At 35.8% G+C, this 20,294-nt stretch overlaps 1 protein-coding gene across 3 annotated transcripts in view; it reads right to left on the bottom strand.

The window, feature by feature from the left end:
* The window catches only part of cntn5 (contactin 5), a 442,606-nt gene that overhangs the window by 57,573 nt on the left and 364,739 nt on the right, over positions 1–20,294 (bottom strand). For all 3 annotated transcript variants that reach the window (XM_077248331.1, XM_077248330.1, XM_077248329.1), the window contains exons 12-14: positions 19,161–19,305; positions 9,098–9,225; positions 6,883–7,058 (exon numbers count right to left, since the gene is read on the bottom strand). In XM_077248331.1, coding sequence (XP_077104446.1) covers positions 6,883–7,058; positions 9,098–9,225; positions 19,161–19,305 — 449 coding nt within the window. The remainder of the gene's footprint in view (positions 1–6,882; positions 7,059–9,097; positions 9,226–19,160; positions 19,306–20,294) is intronic.

A 20,294-nucleotide genomic window follows, 5' to 3' on the forward strand; every position in this document is an offset into this window, starting at 1 on the left:
GCACCCTATGGCACCCTCTTCCCGATCTTTGGAACCTCCACGTGTGGCTCCTGGATGGCACGAGGCAGGTTTGAGTACCCTACCACTATCCACAAGACATGCTTACACATTGAAGTGGAACCTCTTTCGCCACCTGGTGCTCTTCTCACCGAGAAGACCCCAGAAAATGCCCGATCTGTGTCGTGCTTTCCTTCCTGCAAGATGGGTTGGAGGGAAGGCTGTCTCCCTCCACCCTGAAAGTGTATGTTGCCGCTATCGCCGCACATCAGGACGCAGTTGAAGGTAAGTCTGTGGGAAAGCATGACCTGATCATCAGGTTCCCTGAGAGGAGCGAGGAGACTCAATCCTCCTCTCCCTCCTCTCGTTCCGTCTTGGGACCTCTCAGTGGTTTTAACTGCCCTGCAGAGTGCTCCCTTTGAGCCTCTGCAATTAGTGGAGCGTAAGTTTCTGTCAGCGCTTTAACCCTCTGGGGTCGGCGGTTTCGCCGGTATCCATTCTGAAACGCGTCCGAAAAATTAACTGTAACTCTGTCAATACTTGTCACAGAGATACGAGAGATTTATCTTTATGAAGCTGAAATTCTCTTCTTTTAAATGAAGTAATTTATATAAAAAAACAAATATTCTCAGTTTATGTAATCTGTATGAAAAGAGAGAGATGTCAGTATTTTTCTTTCCAGCTCATTATACCTTAGTCAACAGAACGAAAGTTTCAGTTCTATTCTGTATTATTATATAAGAATTTCGATACGCTGCTACTTGAAAATACTACTGCTGCTTATAGCTTTTGAGATACAGTTTTCTCCTGATTAAACATTTAATATAACTGAATAAATGAAAGATTAATACCGTTTTTTTAAGTTATTGTTTTATCGCAACCGTTTATCTATTTCCAAAACTTAGTTTTAAAGTTGGAACTGCTTCATGTTTTAGTAACAGTTTGTTGTTGAATTCGACATTGAATTCGTGGAGATTCTGGACGCTGTCTTCCGTAAAATGCGCAGCACAGAGAGCTAAATTATGATTGTAATTTTCAGGAACATAATCAAACATAAATTGTAGCCATAGTTGACGAACTACAGCATCCGTAGGAAGCCCGAACACAGAAGACCTGACAGCTGGGTGAAAGTAACACACTTTCGACGGCATGGCTACTGCTCTCCACTATAACTCTTCCTCTTCGACAAAGCAGCAGAAATGCCCCCTTTTGAATATTCCGGAGGGAGGGTTGGTTATGGGTTACTTACGTATAAAACCTGGGAGAATCTCATTGTATTCCCATTCGAGTCGTTTTTGTAGGCATTCAACTTCCTGATTTTTAAAAGACGATATCTCTGCTTACATTGAACTTTCAGTGCAGAAATGTTGCAGATACTGTTCATGCACCAACAGCAGCATTACACACTATTTAAAATGAAAAAAAGTGAAATCGCAATCAACCACCCCTTTAAAGTGATTCCAATCAATTTTCAAGCAATTCAAAACCATCATGGTGAACAGTGCTAATCTGAAGAATCTCAGCTGAAGGAAATTATACATTATTTATCTGCTTTAATATATTATCCAAACATTCTTATTGGGCAGGTAACCATAACATTAAAAATGAACATATACTAATATGGTGGCCGATATATCGTGTATCCCAACAGAAAACAAAAACTATTTTTGTTTTTGGCAGGATAAATGAGTAGTAATACATTAACACTTCAGCTACTACTATAAACTAATTTGGAAACAAGTTTTACTAATCAGTAATAGCAAAATTTGGTTTGAGACTGTCCCATATTAGGGAATCAATACTGCCCTCATTAAGACTAATAACTAACTATGACAAATTATAAAGTATTACCAATTAATTACTTATCACGTCATTAGCCAGTGTCTGAAATGTGAGCGATTGTCTTTTTTTACTTGTCATAAAATGCATCCCTAAATACTCAAGTGTTAACTAGTCACTCTTTAAGAACTAGTAGTGATTTGGACCATAAATCCATTAGACTATGAGTGACAAGATCCTTCTTAGTAATTGTGATGCATTTTATGTCCACTTTTCTTACCCCTTGTTACCCTACTACTCATTTGTTCTAAATTACTTCCTGCATTACCTATTAATGACTGGAGTTGCCAAGTTAATTGTAGTTAGTCGAATGACTAGAGTAGATTTTTGATATAAAGTGTAACCAAAAAATAATAAATAGTTATTTTAATAGTAAAGTTTATATTTTTTAGTTGACATTTAGGTGCAATATTATTTCTAGTCAACAAAATGTTTAAAAGGGACCATCCAAATGTCTAACTAAATGCCATTATACACAATGAATGGTTGGAATGTACCCCAAAATTTGGGTAAATAAAATTGAATTGTAATTTAAAAGCTGATTTGTGTGATTGATATTTTCCGTGAAACACTTTAAACACCGGAATTAGTACTTCTCAGTATAAAAGTCAATAAAAAAATGTCTAAAAGTTTGTATAACAAAAAAAACATGAGATTTGTGCCTCTAAGTCTTTAAAAATTAAATAATGGGACATTAAAATGTACCATATTAGTGCAAAATGCCTACTGCCTTAAAAGAAAATACATATCTCTTTATTTCTGGTTCTGTCTAATGATTATGGAAAAAAGCTGAAGTAGACAATAACCTCCACAATCCACAAACTCACTCACTCTCTCACTCTCTCTCTCTCTCTCTCTCTCTCTCTCTCTCTCTCTCTCTCTCTCTCTCTCTCTTTAACTTTATATTCTCTTTTTCATTGAAATGAAAATGTGCTATGAATATTTTAGTAAACTGTGCCTACTCTGGGTGTTTTTTCTGAACAAGCATTTTCTGGGGTTCATGAGAAAATCCTTTGGTGCAAGTGTCTCATAAAGTATTCATTAACACTGAAAAGCTAGCGACAACATGAGAACAACATGCAAAAATAAATAATTCAGGTTACATGACTGTCATGCAAATAGGTCCGTTAATGCACCTCGAGTCCCTCTATACAGCTCATTCATACAGAAGCTTGTTTCCGCCACAGAATAAAAAATAAAAAAGGTAATTGCGACTTCTTATCTCTCAATTCTGTTTTTTTCTTTTTATCTCAGAATTGCGTGATATAAATTTGCAATAGCGTCAAAATTGCAATAAAGTCAAAATTGTGGGATATAAAGTCGGATTTGCAAGTTATAAATTCAGAATTTCGTGATATAAAGTCAAAATTGTGTCATAAATATAAACTCGCAATTGGAAGAAATTAACTCCAATTCAAAGGAAATTTTTATTTTTTTTCTCACAATTTTGATTTTATAGCACGCAATTGCGAGATATAAAGTCAGAAGTGCATGATATAAAGTCGCAATTGAGTGTAATAAAGAATTGCAAGTTTATTTCTCGCAATTGTGACATTATAACGCAACTGCGACTTTATATCATGCAATTCTGACTTTATATCTTGCAGTTCTGAGAAATAAAGTCAGAACTGCGATATGTAAACGTGCAATTATGAGATAAAAAGTTTATCATATTTATAAAGTTTATTATAAGCAATTCTCTTTTAAAATGTTTTCTTATCTGGCGGAAACAAGCTTCCATACATTCCATGCACTTGACTAGCTCTAACCTACTGTATGAAAAGCAGCGAAGGTTGTGTGCCATTCAGAATTGAACAGAGTTTGTTTTCTGTACAATTCCTGAATTTGAATTAAGGTAACAAACAGGATCAATAATTGTCATTTGAAGTTGAAAATTAGGAAGTATAATTAAATATGTTTTAATCTCATTTGCATGCTGATTTGGATGAAAGCATCGGCTAATTTAGAGCAAAAAGGAACAATAAATGGAAGATTTAATCAGCTAGTTTTACATGAATTACTCACTAAACAACCCAAACACCTAGTTAGCTGCTGTGCCAATTAGCAATTAAACCCATTGTGGGATAATCGAATATAAAACCTCTAAAAAGCAAGCTAACATGGCACATGCCACATCAGGTCACAGTGCATTTTAACAGTGACAGTTTTATGGCAGATTGGTGCTCAGTGATTCTGTGAAGGGAACCAAATGATAGTGTCAGCCGGATGGAAGACTTAAATATGCCTATAATATGATACTGAGAGGACACAAGATGATTTGCACTTAATTGTGTCAGCTGGAGCTGGAGCTGAGGAGTGATCATATACCCCTTTTCCACCAAAAAAGAACTGGTTCGGAACTGGTGCTGGTTCAAAGTTGGTTTGGAGTTGGTTCAACTTGCGAACCTTCTCAGAACCTGTTTGTTTTTCCACTGACTAGAGCGCCCAGCGAACGACGTTGTTACGTCACTGTGTACGTCGCTATACGTCTTAGCTAGAAACACTTGCAAGTACAACATTACTTAGGGATTATCTCTAACTCGTGTACCAAGAAGGCTTTAAAAATAATTGAAATATGTAAGTCTTTTAATCTTTTCCTTTGATATGTAATCTTTTCTGATTAGTTATGTACCCCTGTCTTGTGTCTTTTTTTTCTTTCCGTTTATTTGTTCTATATTGTGACTGTTTTCTTCTTTGCTTACATAATGTTTTCAATAAAAAAAGAAAAAAAGAAAAAAAAAAGCTAGAAACGCTTGCGCCAACTTCAAGCATAATAATTACAATGGCGGACTACATCGTGTTTCTGCAAATGTTTCTCCTGGCTTAGCGGTCAGAAAAGATGTTTAGAACACATCTAAACCCGCCTGACGTGGTAAAAGAACGGGTTCTCTGGTTCTAGTCCAGCAAAGAGTTGGTGCCGCTTTGGAACCAGTTTTCCTGGCCGAGAACCGGTTCTTTGGCTGTCGAAACACAAAGAACTAGTTCGCGAGGTAGCACCGGCTCTGAACCGGCTCTCAAAATGCTTTGGTGGAAAAGGGGTAATACAGTACATATTAGGTGTTACATGAATGCATGCGTGAGATGAGGTGACTTCATGACAGAGAAGTAAACAAGTAGTTTATGTTGTTATCAAAGCCAGCCAATCAAATTGCTGAATGTTTTCAAGGAAAGGTTGACTAGTTGTCCAGAATCCTATTAGTGAGTTCGACAACCCAATGAACACCATTAGAAAATATTGAAAATGTTGCTGCTTAACTTTTTTTTGTGGGAAATGGTGAAATACTACCATTCAAAAGTCTGGGTTAAGTTATACCCCAAAAGTGCATGTACAGGCACAGTACAACCATTAGATGTGGTTAAACAAATAATAGTAATACAAAATTCAAAGCAATCCAAAGCACGACAGACGCCTGTGCATGTGAAATCACGTCATTAGATGGTTTTGTGGCAGAAAGCCAGTTGATGCGCTACAGTGTTCTCAGAAAGTGTGTGGAGCTGCGGCTCCTCTGAGACTCTGATAAACATGATGGTGTGATTCACAGCGGGTCTTTCATCATGATGACATACGGTCCTAGCTGACCTTTCACTGGATTGATTCTCACTCCAGTTAAAGCAGGAATTGGTGCAATGTGGCATCTCTAAAATAAGTAACTGAGACTCCATCTGTTCAGGAGCAACAGATTGAAGATAGAGTTATGATACTGTTTTCAAAAACCATGTGAGCAGTTAAATACTTTTTTAATGAATTTTAATTGTTTATTTCGTGTTTATACCAGTATAAGGAAGCCAAGATAGAATGTGTCATTATGTTGGTGTGTCAACCAGATTGGATTATTTACAATATTATCATATTTGTAGTGTTAATGATATGATCACGGTTATCGTCAATACCAGTATACTGCACCATTCTTGATGCCAATCATTTTAAAATCATTAATTGCTAGTGATATACCATATATATTGATGATTTATGAAAAAGAGTTCACTGTTTGAATTAAAGCTGATATTTTTAGCTGCCGACATCAACCAAGTTCAAATCAAAATGCTGATATTGAGAGGTTTCATTTGAAAAAAAAAAAAAGCTCTAATATTTCCTACTTCCCATATTAGCCAAAGGAGGTATATGCCAATAATAGACAAAATACGAATACTGGCATCAAAATATACAGCATTAGCTAATTAGAAAAATGTGTCTTTACCTACACTTGTACAAAAACATACATACACTGCCATTTCCAGCTAAAATGACCAGTACTGGCAGTAAAACTCTCATTCATTTTCACAAAAATTATGATTACAAGGGCAGATTATCAATTAATAAAGACTTATGTACGCGTTTCTCCTTGCACAACACTACGAAATGACCTCAAAACACTTTTACCATAGTACATGATTTGTAAACTAAACTAAAGCCTGTAGTTTCACTTGCCATCACAGGTTTAAATATTATCTTCTTCTAAAATCAGCCAAATATATTTAAAAACGTATATTTGCAAATAAATAAATAAAGCCATTATTGACCAATACGCCACTGAAATATCAGAAAAAAAGGTCCATGCCAACAATTTATAAAAAAATGAATACTGATTGATACCAGTAGACCACGCACCGATAATAACTGATATATTGTATAATGCAATAACAATGACACAGTATACAATGCAACAATAACACAGTGTAAGTAATATTACTGTCCACAAAACACCAAACAGGTGTTAGTCAGTCACATTTGACGTTGTGTATATATTGGACCCCAATACGTCAGTATCGACAGCCTGATCTCATGAAAATGAGTCTTTATAACACGCATTCGTGCAATTTATACGTGAAAATTAGTTTTTACGTGCATATGACACGCAACTTTCGTGTGCATATGATACGCACTTTATTGCGTGCTATAGAGACGCATTTAGTGTGACCGGGTTGGTATCGACATAACGTCCCAGTTCCCTCATTCAGGGAACAAGGGTTACATCAGTAACCGAGACGGTCACCTACAGCATCAGCACAAGCACACAGTGGCACATCTGTGGTGAATCCGCTTACTGTTTGAATGTACTCAAAGTGACTGCCCTCCTGCTGGGTGTTGAGCGGTTGGGTGTTGAGCAGCCAGAGGAAGGACACGTCCAGCGAGGGGTCGTGAGTGACTTTACAGCTGAGCACCACACTCTCTCCCACCGTCACCTCCACCCGGATGGGGCTCAACTCCACCCGCATGGGCTCTGAAACATCAACGTCATTCTGTCATCAGAACAAAAGAACCATATGACACTCAAGAACATCTGCAGCTTTGATAGAAACTCTGAACACAGTCACTAAACACCACAACATTTGGGAAACGAGTGACTGGAATCATTGAACTACACTGAAATTCATAATTGACTTCTGAGAAAGTTCATTCTCCAGTATTTCAGACCTTGACAAACAGAAGATATGTACGACACTTGGCCCTTATTTATTTATTTATTTTTAAATTGTGTGAACTGTTTTTAAAATCATTCCTACATAAATAGTTGCATTGCATTTTATTGATTTATTTGTCTATATGTTACACAGATGGATCTCTACCTGTCACGATAACATAAAACTCTCCTGATATTAGAGTAACAATTACAGAAGAATAAAATATAGCATATTTTGTTACATTTTGGAGCTTGGAAGGGTTCAGTTTAGGCATTTGTTTTATACCATCTTCAATTTTCTCGTCAGAGCTCATTTTTTCAGTACATTCAGCATCTGGCTCATATTCACAATCTCAAACATATTCTCAAAACTATAATTTTAAACATCTTCAAAATCAATATTTTGATCGCTGACAGCTTCTTTACCAGATCCACCATTTTTTGGCAGTTTTGGCAGCGCAGCGTTTTTTCAGTTGAGATGAGCTGTGCTATGATACAGAATATCCGCAGCACAGTTTACTTGTAACTGATTCCGCAGATAATTTGTTTCATACAAAAAAAATATTTTTCATCCATTTTGTTCGGTTAGCTCTGCTGGTTGATGTCGTTGTACAGAAATAATGTTGTGACAGTTGGTCAGTGTGGTATTTGTCCCGCCCCTCCTCCACTGTGATTGGACGGCTGTGTAAAAAGTGACAGTGCGTTGCGTTTTACCCAAAGTTGAACATTCTTCAACTCTCGGCGGCCTGTAAAAAACGCAGAGCGCTCAGCGCTTCAGTGTGAAAAAACGCTCAGCGCCTCGTTACGCTCATGGCGTTTAAAAAAAGTGGCGCTCCCATTGAAAACAATTGTAAAAATACGCTAGCTGCGTGAAAAAAAATGCTTTGGTGGCACACGACCTAATATTTGATTGCGTACAGTACTTGCTCTGCTATAAATCACTGAGTCAGTTTAAGTTTTGCTGATGATACTTCCTATTCTTTTGTTTTTGCCTGCAGTAACTATGAGTGAAACATCACTTCATCATTGTGTGTCAGACATTACCACCTTGTGGAATAAAAGTGAATTGCATCAAAGATTCATTATTGTTTTGCAGAAAAAAATTATAAATACACTTACAAACCTTGGGTCATTAGCAACCCTATATAATTCTTTTATAAATATTTTTTCTTTTTATATTGTTTATAATTAATTAATTAATTAATTAATTCTAAGTAGATTGATGTCTAACTTTAAAAAATAATTGAGGAGGAGGGTAGTAAATGACGTCCCTGGTCACTAAAGACCCGAGGTATGCGTTTAAGGGTTAATAGATATGTAATGATATTGTACGCTGGTGTGGACACTAATATAGTTATCGTTATAATTATCATTCTTGGTGTGAGCAGGCCCTTACACCATTTTCCATGGACAATGGAACTTTTAAGTCCGCAGCATTTCGCTAATGTGATCTCACCTTATACCTTTTACATTGTCTGTTATTTTTGAGAGTGATCTATCTCAGACTCACTGAACAGCCTTATAATAGGTTATGAAATACTGATTCCGACCATAACATAGCATTGTATCTCTAGGGTTCCCTTCAAAAAATACTTACATACGCCAACAGTGATAAAATCAAGACAATCTGTCCCATGCCTCCCAGTAATTATCTGTTTTCTTGGTAAAGAACAACCTCCTCAACAATAGATGTCCTAGGAGACAGTAGATGCTCTTGTGAGTAGATTCTTGAGTGAGCAAAACAAACATCTTCACGCCTGATAAGCAGAACTATTCTTCCATCCGGCTCAGTCAGACGGTCTGCTCTTGTGGTTAACCACGGGCTGAGGCTAGGCTGGGAGTTGATGAGGGTCTCTTACCTTTCACCAGAAGCACGGTCGTCAACTCTGCTGATCCGAACTGGTTTTCCGCACGGCACACGTAGCTTCCCTCATCCGAACGGCTGGAGTTAATGATGCGGATGGTGTTGTTCCGAAGCAGCATGATCCTGTAAAAAATGGAGAATTAATTTGCCAGAGGAAATATTTAAAAATATACTTCTTTAAGGTGAAATAAACACATAGGCCTAAAATAAGTGTAATGGTTGCAAAAACTAATCAGCACGTAGCTGAAGTGAAAATATAACATTTCTTTCAAAATATCTAATGAAATATTCCAAAAGTACCAAAAGTACCATTAGCACCATGGTATTCTCTAAAATACCTCAGAGTACCATGTAAATATGGTAACAATTCAGTATCATAATAGAGAGTGGGCCCCAACACTATTTTGAACTAAATTTATTGCAAACAAACTGCTTGTAAAAAGTGATCAGTTGACTTAACTTTAAAAATTTTTTTTGAGGAAACCCGTTGCCTTAAAATTATCAAGTAAATGAACTTAATGCTTAATCCAAAAAAAAAGTAATGTGTGTCAAGTTGACATAACTTAATTTTTTTCATTTAAGCATTTTGTTTATTTGCTTAATAATTTCAAGGCAACAGGTTTACTAAAAATGTATTAAGTGACCTCAACACTTAATAACTATATATATAAATATATAAATATATAAATATATATATATGTTATATTTGTGTGAATATATTCAGATTCTGGTTATTTAAAAAAGCAGACGCTTTGGCTGAACTCAAAATGAACAGATAAAAAGTCATCCAACTTACACTTTATGAGCAAGTCTTGTCCTTCATTGTTATTTTAACATCTAGATTTAAAGATAGTGTTGTCAATAGAGTCATTTAACATGTTAATTGCCTGATATTATCTGAGGATTAGTACGTTGATTGTTATCAAAAGACATTAGCCAATAAACTGTTCAAAGCAATGAAAGGGCCATTAATTATAACAATTAGAAGATGTAAAAGTATGGATAAAATCCATTTATATGATTTAGCTTATGCTTAAGTCACAGGCTGGGCCTTAAAGAGAAATAGCTGGTATTGGTAAGGACAGAATGCCCTGATGATTAATATGCTCACCCAAGTATATGGCACATCACACGGTCTTAATCGGAATACTGTTAATTTGAGTGGAAGTCAAGATGAGATATACTCCTAATGACATTTCATTCTTTCAGAAACCAAGAGAGAGCAGGAAGGCAAATTAATTTTAACAGAGATAACGAGAGTCTTGCTTTTATCTTATCGCTTGCTCTCATTCACTGTTCTGAGAGAAGTTTCAGAGAGCACCTCTGTGCTGTCCTCATATAATGAATTAACTACAGACAAAGAGAGCAGTCATTTCTTGTCTGGGGTCCAGGGAAACACAATGGAGAGATTTTTAGAAAAAATGACTAAAAAGTCTCCCTCTAAAGAAACTACTTGCGAACTTCAGCACATGAGCAACAGGGTCTCGGCTTTATTATAGCTCTCAGAAAGCCATCACTTGAAGAGTCACAAAGTGACAAAGTGTACGATCTAAAAAAAAATGTTGTTATCATCTTTTTTCCATCATCAAACTTCTATATATAATATATTATATATTTTATGTATAAATATTTTTTCCTCTGCTTTGATTGGCAGATGTGTGACAATGAATATTTACAAAGCAATCATATTATTAAAATTCAATTTCTGCCTAAACCTAATAGTCTAGACAAAAGGGAGTCAATAGTCAATTTTTTTTCCCTATTAATTTGTCTCATGATGTTTGGCTTTCATATTTACAGCATTAAGCACTCTGATCCAGCAGACGCTGATGAGAACTGGCAGGCAGGAACTCACAAAGGCGTGACAAAGTATAACCTGTACATGGAAAATTCATAAGGAGACATTGGCTAAGAGACGTTCCTTCAAGTAGGAGAAAGTGAGAACGCGTATTCGACAAGGACGCCAGAAAGGACACAGAGTGGAGACCGGTGGGTATAAGCATGTAAATGAGCCTTTGTGACGAAGGTATAAAAATAAAATGTCCCCTTAGAGCCACCTAAAATATATTTTAGGCCACTTAATACAAAGATTTCACTCTCCACAGGAGAAACAGCTGGATAAACGGCTGGATAAACACAGAGGAAAATATCCTGGAACATAATCACAGGCTTGTTGACAATAGACCGATTTTCCATTTCCCTGACTATGGCTTCTTTGCCGATATTAATGAAGAATTGGCTGTAGGGTTTTGAGAAGGGCTGCCCATACTTTCGAACTAATGGGATTAATACTTTTCATTTGGAATACAAAACCCTTTAACATTAGCGGAAATCCATGTTAATTACAAACCTTCATTAACTCCACACAGCTGTCAATGTCAGATAAACGCAGGGCAGCTTCGATCCCACCCCTGCTCCTCTCACAATTGAGCTTCTCTTCATCTAGAGACGCCTTCCTTGGATACAGCTAATGTCAGAAAATCCTTTTGCTAAAGTCACCCGTGTCCAGTCAAATTCATTTCGCTCATTTCAACGACCATCTGACTGAAAATCCATTTTAACTACTGTTATAGTTGAAGTGGGAAAAGAATGTCTTCTTTAACATTCAACAATGCAGTGTGCTGTCAGAGTGATCCAAACAAGTAATACGATTCTCTCTTGAATCTTCTACGGTAAACTGTAGCTCATCCACCATTTCATTACATATCTTTTCATAACCTTGGTAGAGCTGATCTGATTATTTTAAATCTTATTACTCGTGGAGCTTCCCAAGCCAGAATCACTACTGTTTACTCTTTAAGGACTTGAAGAGACTATACAAGTCAGCGAATAACTTATCCCACACAGTTTGTGCTGTAGACATGAATGATATATGCAGCTTGTTGAGGTATGTTATTACATTTATACGCAACCTGACTTATTTCAATCTAGAAGGATGAAGACAAGGAAGAAAGATTTGAAGCATTGAAGAGGGAACCCAAATCAAATCTATACATAAAATCATAAAGGCTTGGGGCAGAAAAAAAAAAAAAAAAAAACACTTGGCCAGGCAACTAACCTAAAGATAACTTTTAGCAACATTTGGGCAACATTCTGGAAAAGATAGCTCTTTAAAGGTGGTTCTTCACACATAGTAATAGTTCAATTTAGAACCATATTGAACTGAAGAATCCTATTATGATAAAATGGTTCTTTGTGTTAAGTTCAGTTCAGTTTGTTTTTATTTGATAGGGACAAAGCATGTTAATGAACATTTGTACAAAATACACAATGTAAACAAGCCGGATAATTGCAACATTGCTAATTTACATCCGTAGTCCCTAGGCAGGTACACACAAGAACAAATACTCAACTATACACACAACATTACTAAAAAAAAAAAAAATACCCAAAACATTAATAAAATTACTGAGAAAAATGTTTACACCCCTGATTTGTCATAAGCCACTTCTTTAGATATTCTTCTTTAAAAGTGTGATGAGTAGAACATTGTCTTATTAACTGTGGTATTAAAATATTTGCTCCCTATCACAGATAATATTTTCTGACCAAAAGATGTTCGCCTATATGGTACTTCACAATCCCCTCTAACAGACCTGGTACCAATACCACAAGCTGTCCTCTGTTTTATGAATTCTTTCAACAGAGGTGGGGCAAGCCCATGCCAGACCTTATGAATAAAACATGCATAATTTAAATTTTTTACATTTTCAAAACTCAATAAATTATGTGTTTTTTTTATTTATTTTTTTTTAGAATTTTGCAGTGATGAAATGAGAGTTTTTTTTTTTATCCAACACTTTTAACACCTTTTTATACAGTGTTTATATTAACTTTAGAGTTGTGTCACCTGTGTATGACCAACTATTGAAACAATACTGGATGTGTGAAAAAAAATCATTGAATATAAATACAACCTTGCAGTGTTAAGAGTCTAGGGTTCTGTATTCCTGCCCTTTTGTTTTTTAAATCTGTAAAGATTTTTTCGCCTTTGTCGCCATTGGCCTTCGGCTTGCTTAGTTGGGGGCATTTAATTTAATATTCAATAATATATTTGATCTGCCTGAAGTGACACCATTATGTGAGAACTGAACTGAGCTGGGGTGCGTTTCCCAAAAGCATCGTTGGCCAACTATGATCGGAATTTCCATTGAACTCTATTGGTAACGACGGAACTTGCGACCATAGTTGGCTTTGGGAAACACACTCCTGGACGATGACATCACTTTTTTTTTTCAGAGCGGCTACATGTATAAATAAACTAACTTAATAACTTTTTACAACAAAAATGAAACAGCACGGAACTTCCTTAAGGTGGACTGTGACGCTATTTTCTTCTGGAAACAAACTTTGTTGCATTATTTTCCTGTTATCTCTGTAAAGCTGCTTTGAAACAATCTGTATTGTAAAAAGCGCTATATAAATAAAGGTAACTTGACTTAAAGGTCTGTTCACACCAATGACAATACAGTTTCAATAATCAATCTAATTCTATTAGAATAGGGACATCCACACCACAACTATAATGTTAATAACACAAAAGAACTATCTTATGAATCACTTTCAGAAGACTTTTTCCCAGCTGATGAGTGATCAGAATATATAAAAAAATAACTAATATTTAAAAATGTTCATTACACCATTAAGGTTCTATATAACATTCCTGGTACTGTTATTGTTACAAGCCAAATAACCTTAATCTGGTACTAATTACAATTATTTTTTCTTAATGACCCACCCTTCCAACTAGGGATGGCCCGATACCGATACTGGCATCGGGGATCGGGTCGATACTGTCCTCATATACTCGTACTCGTACTCATAAAAATTCGCCGATACCACGCCCCGATACCACGTACATTTTGCGAAACGAAACTGGCCGCCGCGAGTGCGTTGTCGAGGTGAACTGAGGCATAGGGACGTGCACTCCCAACGCAAAAGAGTGCGGCGCGGCACTAGATCTGATGGCCGAGCGCGAGCGCGGGCGGTAATGCACTCACTCTATGTGTGCGGGTTCCCGGGAGAATAAAACGATTCGCGGGACTCCCGCAAACTAGAAATATCTATGAATACAACATATTAAAACTAATAGATTTTCATTCATCTGTTGCAGAAAAGCAAGAAGAACAACTAAAACAAAATAGAAACGATTTACAGGCCAGAGTTTCTATTCATAACATGTTTGCAGCGTTGAGCGATGTAGCCAATCACAGACATGTGTGTTGATTTCTTGAACGCAATGGCTAATCAGAAGCATTTAAGATAGACTCCCCTCACTGCTCAAAACTTTTTTGTTCAGTGCTGAATTCTGTATGCTGGCAAATCCTCTAATTATAACAAACAAAGTGTGGATATTATGAAAGATTCATTGTGCAGTCAGCTTCATTGATAATAACAGATGTGTGAGATCGCGATGAACTGTCAGCTTTTTAGGAATTAGACTATTAAGGGAGCGCACTTTGGGCGCATTCAGTCATGTCAGACCATGCACGCAGTAACTGCTTGCTTTTATGTTAAATTAACAGTGGTTTGTGTGTTAATACATTTATTATTTTACTCATTATTATTTATTTTTAGACTTGTTAAAACAAGCAGAGAAGAAAATAAAAACAGTCTTCTAACCTGTGTTCTAAAATAGTCTTCTGTCTTCTTTTCTGGGAGCCTATAGTTACTTTTGCGGTAGAAATATCGAGTATCGGTACTCGATATCGGCAAGTACACAAATGTAAATACTCGTACTCGTATCGGTTTGAAAAAAAATTGTATCGGGCCATCCCTACTTCCAACTGCTATTTATTTATTTTTTTTATGAGAAGGCATCACTCAACATTTTCATTCTGTTGTTTTAATTTGGTTTTGAAAAAGTTATAAAAAAAGCTACTTTAAAGTTATAATTTAATGTCATGTAGTGTAACCATCAAGTAAAATGTTACTTGATGTTTTTTACGGTTTGAATACATATTTGACATACATATCATTATTATTTAAAAAAAAAAGTTTAAGATAAAAAGCACTTTATAAATATCATGAATTATTAATTCATAAATATCAGTAGTTTTTTTTTTCGTGGACATTTTACAAGCTGAACTAATAATGCAATGCCACAAATACTGCTTCACTACTTATGTTTTTCTAAAATAATTATGCCAAACTGCATAATAAAGTTATCTTTTTATGAGTTTCATCCTCTTGTATTCCCATTTAGTTTCAATGAGAATTTTTTCACTACATATCAAAATAAATGTTTATTATACAAGAGGTGTATTCAACTTGTTGTATTTATGAATTGCATTTGAAATTATTTATGCATAAATTAATAGATTTACACAAAAACATAGGAATAATTACAGTCTCTCTTTCTATAAAATGGCTTTCATAGAAAACATTGCATCCCCAAAAAAGCAAAAACAGAAAGAACTATATCTGCCCTTGCTATGTCACAAAAAAGAAAATGCAATCAATTTCTTGACAAATTTGCCACACGATATATCAGATCACGCAACCTCGAAGTCCATTCATCACCTTGTTACGTGAAGAACGGAGCATTCTTGAGCTGTTCACTTCTCACATCTATCAGTAGTCACTGTGTATAAACAAACATCTATCACACGGCAGACAACATCATTTCAAATGTGATGCGCACCACTTTATGAACGATTCCAAACACACAGTGTCTGACAAACCAGCTGACCTGAAGAACACTTTGTTCAGACTCTACTGTATCTTTTACTGCGGCATGTGGCTGCTGGAAGGGCTAACAGTATCTGAATGTTGGTTACACCATTACTTGTGAATTATTGATTTGAGAGAATGGAACTATGGGTTTATAAGCAGCAGGAAGTGAGGAAGGATGTCAAGGTGAGAGCTGGCTTTGTGCTGCGTGTGGACTTTTTTTACCGCCGCTCTGAGGTCTGAGCCGAGGACCGTACGCACGTGCGGTTGTGCGTTATGACTGGTCTGGGGCTGTTGGGCTGGCGAAGCCATTTTGCAGGACAATTTGAAAAGAGCGCAAATCCCAGTGGCTATTTCTCAGAATAAATTGCCTGCTTTGCAGCAGCACCACTGTCAGCAGAAAAGCCCGTAAATAATTTTGCAACGTCCACTTGCAACCGAGCAAGGCCTGTGATAAATATGTGGTGAATTGGGGACTCGAATACCTGTTAGTAGAGGTGTGTTCAAATTTATTTGTATGTGTGTAGGGCATCATTTTTATTATTCTGTAAGGTTATTACTGTTTCTTGTCAAATGCTTTGCAACTTGTAGAGAGAAGTTAGGTCTCTGTGACCTTGTTTTAACCCTAAAAGAAATGAATTACTTAATGAAAGGTAAAACAATGGCTAAACCTGCAAAGCCTGATATATGAAATAGTCTTTATTTATTTGAAATTGAACAGTTTATTGAGCCTTTAGACAAAAATTAAAAAAAAAGTTTGCATCTTTATTTTTTGGTTGAGTACCATATTTGAAACGGGCTTATGGTTCATATAGTGTGATTTAAGATCATATGGAATTATATGGAGGAAAAAAACACACCTAAATTTTATCCAGAGGCCCAAACTTAGCAAAAACAATGCAATTAGGGGCAGTTGTTGATATCTATGTGGCCAAAAACAATCCTATAAGCTTTATTCCAGTGTATGTTCATATTGAAATTGTACTAAATAAAATACATTCTTACATTTACTTCATAAAAATCAGTAAAGATTTCACAGCAAAAAGACACCTTAAGACCTGAGGTTTGACAGTTTTAGAATTATACTAAAAGGCCCTTTACTTGCTAAAACAGTATAAGCATATCAATTAGACAAAAAAAAAAAAAAAAAGCAACGTTTTGATCATGTTGATCATTTCGCTGCCTTATAAACGTGTGTATCAAATATTATACTATAGGCTTCATAGGGTTAAAATAATTTGTGCATTTGCATCTTATTATGAAAATCAGAGTGATCATGTAAAGGTTACAAATTAGCACAAAATTATGCAATGCAAATGTCAGCAGTGACTTTGAACATGCATCTCCTTTAGAAAGAGAACCTGGGGAAACTATAATAGGAATATGATAAAACAATGAACATCTCTTCAGAGACACGTGCTTCATAACTGTTTGGGGTTTCATTACAGTCTTGGCAGGAGTAAATTAGCACACTTTCGGTGCCAAAGGCACATGGCATTCAAAGAAAGCAAGGTGTGAATTCACAGGTTGACAACACTTTAACGTATGTTAAGAGATAGACTATCAAATTTAAACATCTAAGAATGGTGGGTCACAGGTCTGTCCTGATAGGGTCATGGACTTAAGAGTAATAAGCATTCAAAATAAGAAAATTACAACTCACCATGTAATGCATAGCTGAATGAAGAGTTCGTATAGTGTCATCATTTACATCATGTTTCAACCATTTTGTCCATACAATGAATGTCAATGGGTCTAAAACAAATTTTTACTTTGTATAGCTAAAAAAGGGAGATTTTCCTCAAAATATTTTCTTTAGTGTTTAGTCATACAGGTTTGGAACGACATGATTGTGAGTAAATGATTACATAATGTTCATTTTTGGGTGAAGTATCCCTTTTGACATAGCAAAATAAAGGATTTGTCAACCTTGTTATTATTCTGCTGCATGCACAAAGTTTCCTATTCAGCCTTTTTCATAAACCACCACAACACAACCAGTGACACCGTAACAATAATATTCATGTTATTAATTCTTTCAGATGAATAGGCCCTTGCGTCTAGACGTGTCTGTGGCAGAGAATCTCTGTTATTAAACATCAGCCCTTTCACAGACTTGTAGCTGACACCGCTCAACGGGGGCCGATAATTTCAGATCTGTCACTCATGATGAGTGACACGTCTCCTTCATCAAGAGCTTGTACACATAGGCTTGCACTTATTTTCCTCATGCTGATTTAAGATTATGCCTAAATGAACCACTACAGCGGATGAGCTATCAGTCAACAGGGTCTACAATATAATGGCTAAAACAAGCTATATTTTTATTCTAATGAGGTTACATGTACAATGCCTTAACAGAAATTTATAAACATAAATTAACTGACTACGAGTGGTTACATTTAACCCAACAGTCTGGTCTAATGTGTATGCATAAAATATCTCCCTTCCACATCCACAACATCTTAAACTATAAAAATGAACAAAACTCTCGAATTTCTTTAATGAGATAAGTGCCATAAAAAATCAGCAAACAATTAAATACACAGAATATAAGATGGTAAATATTTAATTGACGAGTTGTCAATACAATGTATAACCTAGGGTATGACTTTACCACAAAATTCAACATGTCAGACACAAAACGGTAACTGCAAATCTACGTCCGCTGTATTCCAGTTGTTTCTGCGAATTTAAGCGATCCATTTGCTTTTATGTTCTGTAGTTTTCGGAAGTATGTTAAAAGATAGTTTATATTTCGTGTTGAATCTATTTGTGCAGTCAATCTCAAATCTTTTCTCAATTTTAGATTTTTAAATTTAGTTTTTGTTCGACTACAGACCAATGCTGCCACTCTCGTGCATACCCTCTATAAGTTCAGAATTAGAATTTTTTTATTTTAAATCGATTTTCTTTTACAGAATGTAAATGTCTTTATTGATACTATTGATTAATTGAATGAATTCTTGATAAATATCAGTATTCATTTCTTTACAAAAAAAAAATAAGACTGATCCCAAACTTTTAATATGCACGACTAATAATAAGAAATCAACACGACATCAATCACAATGCAACCTTGCATAGCAAACTAGCCTAATGGCTCTGAGAGTGCAAACAAACCTGTCATCAAATCGCACCTCAGCAGAGCTGAACCCAGCGTGAGGCCGGTAATCATTGGACAAGAACATTGATTAAAGCCCCTGTGCACAAAGATTCATGTAAATGTATGTGTGTTTATGGGCATATTTAATTGGAATCAATTATAAACACAGACCCTTAGGAGTGGACTGCCACTGCTTCATCCCAAATCCTGATAATTATCTAACTTTCATGCAAAACATGTACAGTCACAGAACAGCGCTTCAGCTGGGAATCAGACTCACCTTCGGCTGGGCTGGACTCTCCTATCGTTTTTCCTCCAAGAGATTCTGGGTTTGGGTGAGGCACGTGGCCGGCACTCCAGGGACACGTCTTTCCCAACGGTTGCGATGAGCCGGACAGGGTTGGTGCTGAACACGGGAGCTGATGCTGTTTAAAAACAAACAAATATCCACTTTTAAAGGATTTGTTCAATGAAAAAAATGTTATTATGTCATCAACTCTTATGTTGACTTTAATTACTTTAAGAAACCAAATAAAGCTTATAAACTACAATCTAATTTGTTCACACACTTATTCAACAATGTAATTATGCTGGCACCGTTGAATTGCTAACTAATGACATGTGCATACTTTTGTAAATATTCACATGTAACGTCATTTATCTTGTCTCTTTGTACAATTCCTGGAAGTACTGAGTCAACAATAGCAGTAAGAGATGAATAAATGAGTGCTTTTTTGGTAAAATAAAATGTCTGTTTTAAGAGACTTTTGAGACTCTAAAGGGAGATAAATGTTTCTGGAATGATTGTAATGATGGCATTGCTGTCATTGTGTATGATGGGTTTATAATTAGTAGCTTTATTATAATGCGTGACGTCTACCAGAAGTAAAACATTTCCAGGCTAAACGATAAAAAAATAATTCAGCCCTCGACAAGCGTATTTGAAGATAATTACTGTTAAATGTTTAATCTGTCTGCGGGGAGTTTCTCGCCAAGCTGACACAAACGAGTAGAATTAGTAGATTTTGCAAAGTTACAAAATCAAATGCTGTTTAATGGTGATTTTAAAGCAGTAGGGGCCTCGACAATTTTAAAAACGTTTTCTTTTTTTTTTAAATACTCTCAAACTTCTTTTTAACCTATGGACTATCCTAATTTGTGTAAAAAAAAAAATTTAAATAAAATAAAAAAACACGGGGCTGAGGTGATGTTGGAAATGCCGTGATTTGTAGTGATTGACTAAGAAACTTTTACATGCCAGTACACCTTGCACTAAGCTATTTCACATAACAGATGTTTACATATAGTCCACAACACAAAAATATTAACTGAATTTACAGAAAAGAATAATACTGTTGTTACCTGGATGATCTTTATGATAGTTGTTCATGAGTCCCTTGTTTGTCCTGAGTAG

This window comes from Siphateles boraxobius, unplaced genomic scaffold, assembly GCF_051911475.1.
Source record: "Siphateles boraxobius isolate OS27281-9 unplaced genomic scaffold, OSU_SipBor_1 30, whole genome shotgun sequence".
NCBI classification, from domain to species: Eukaryota; Metazoa; Chordata; class Actinopteri; order Cypriniformes; family Leuciscidae; genus Siphateles; species Siphateles boraxobius.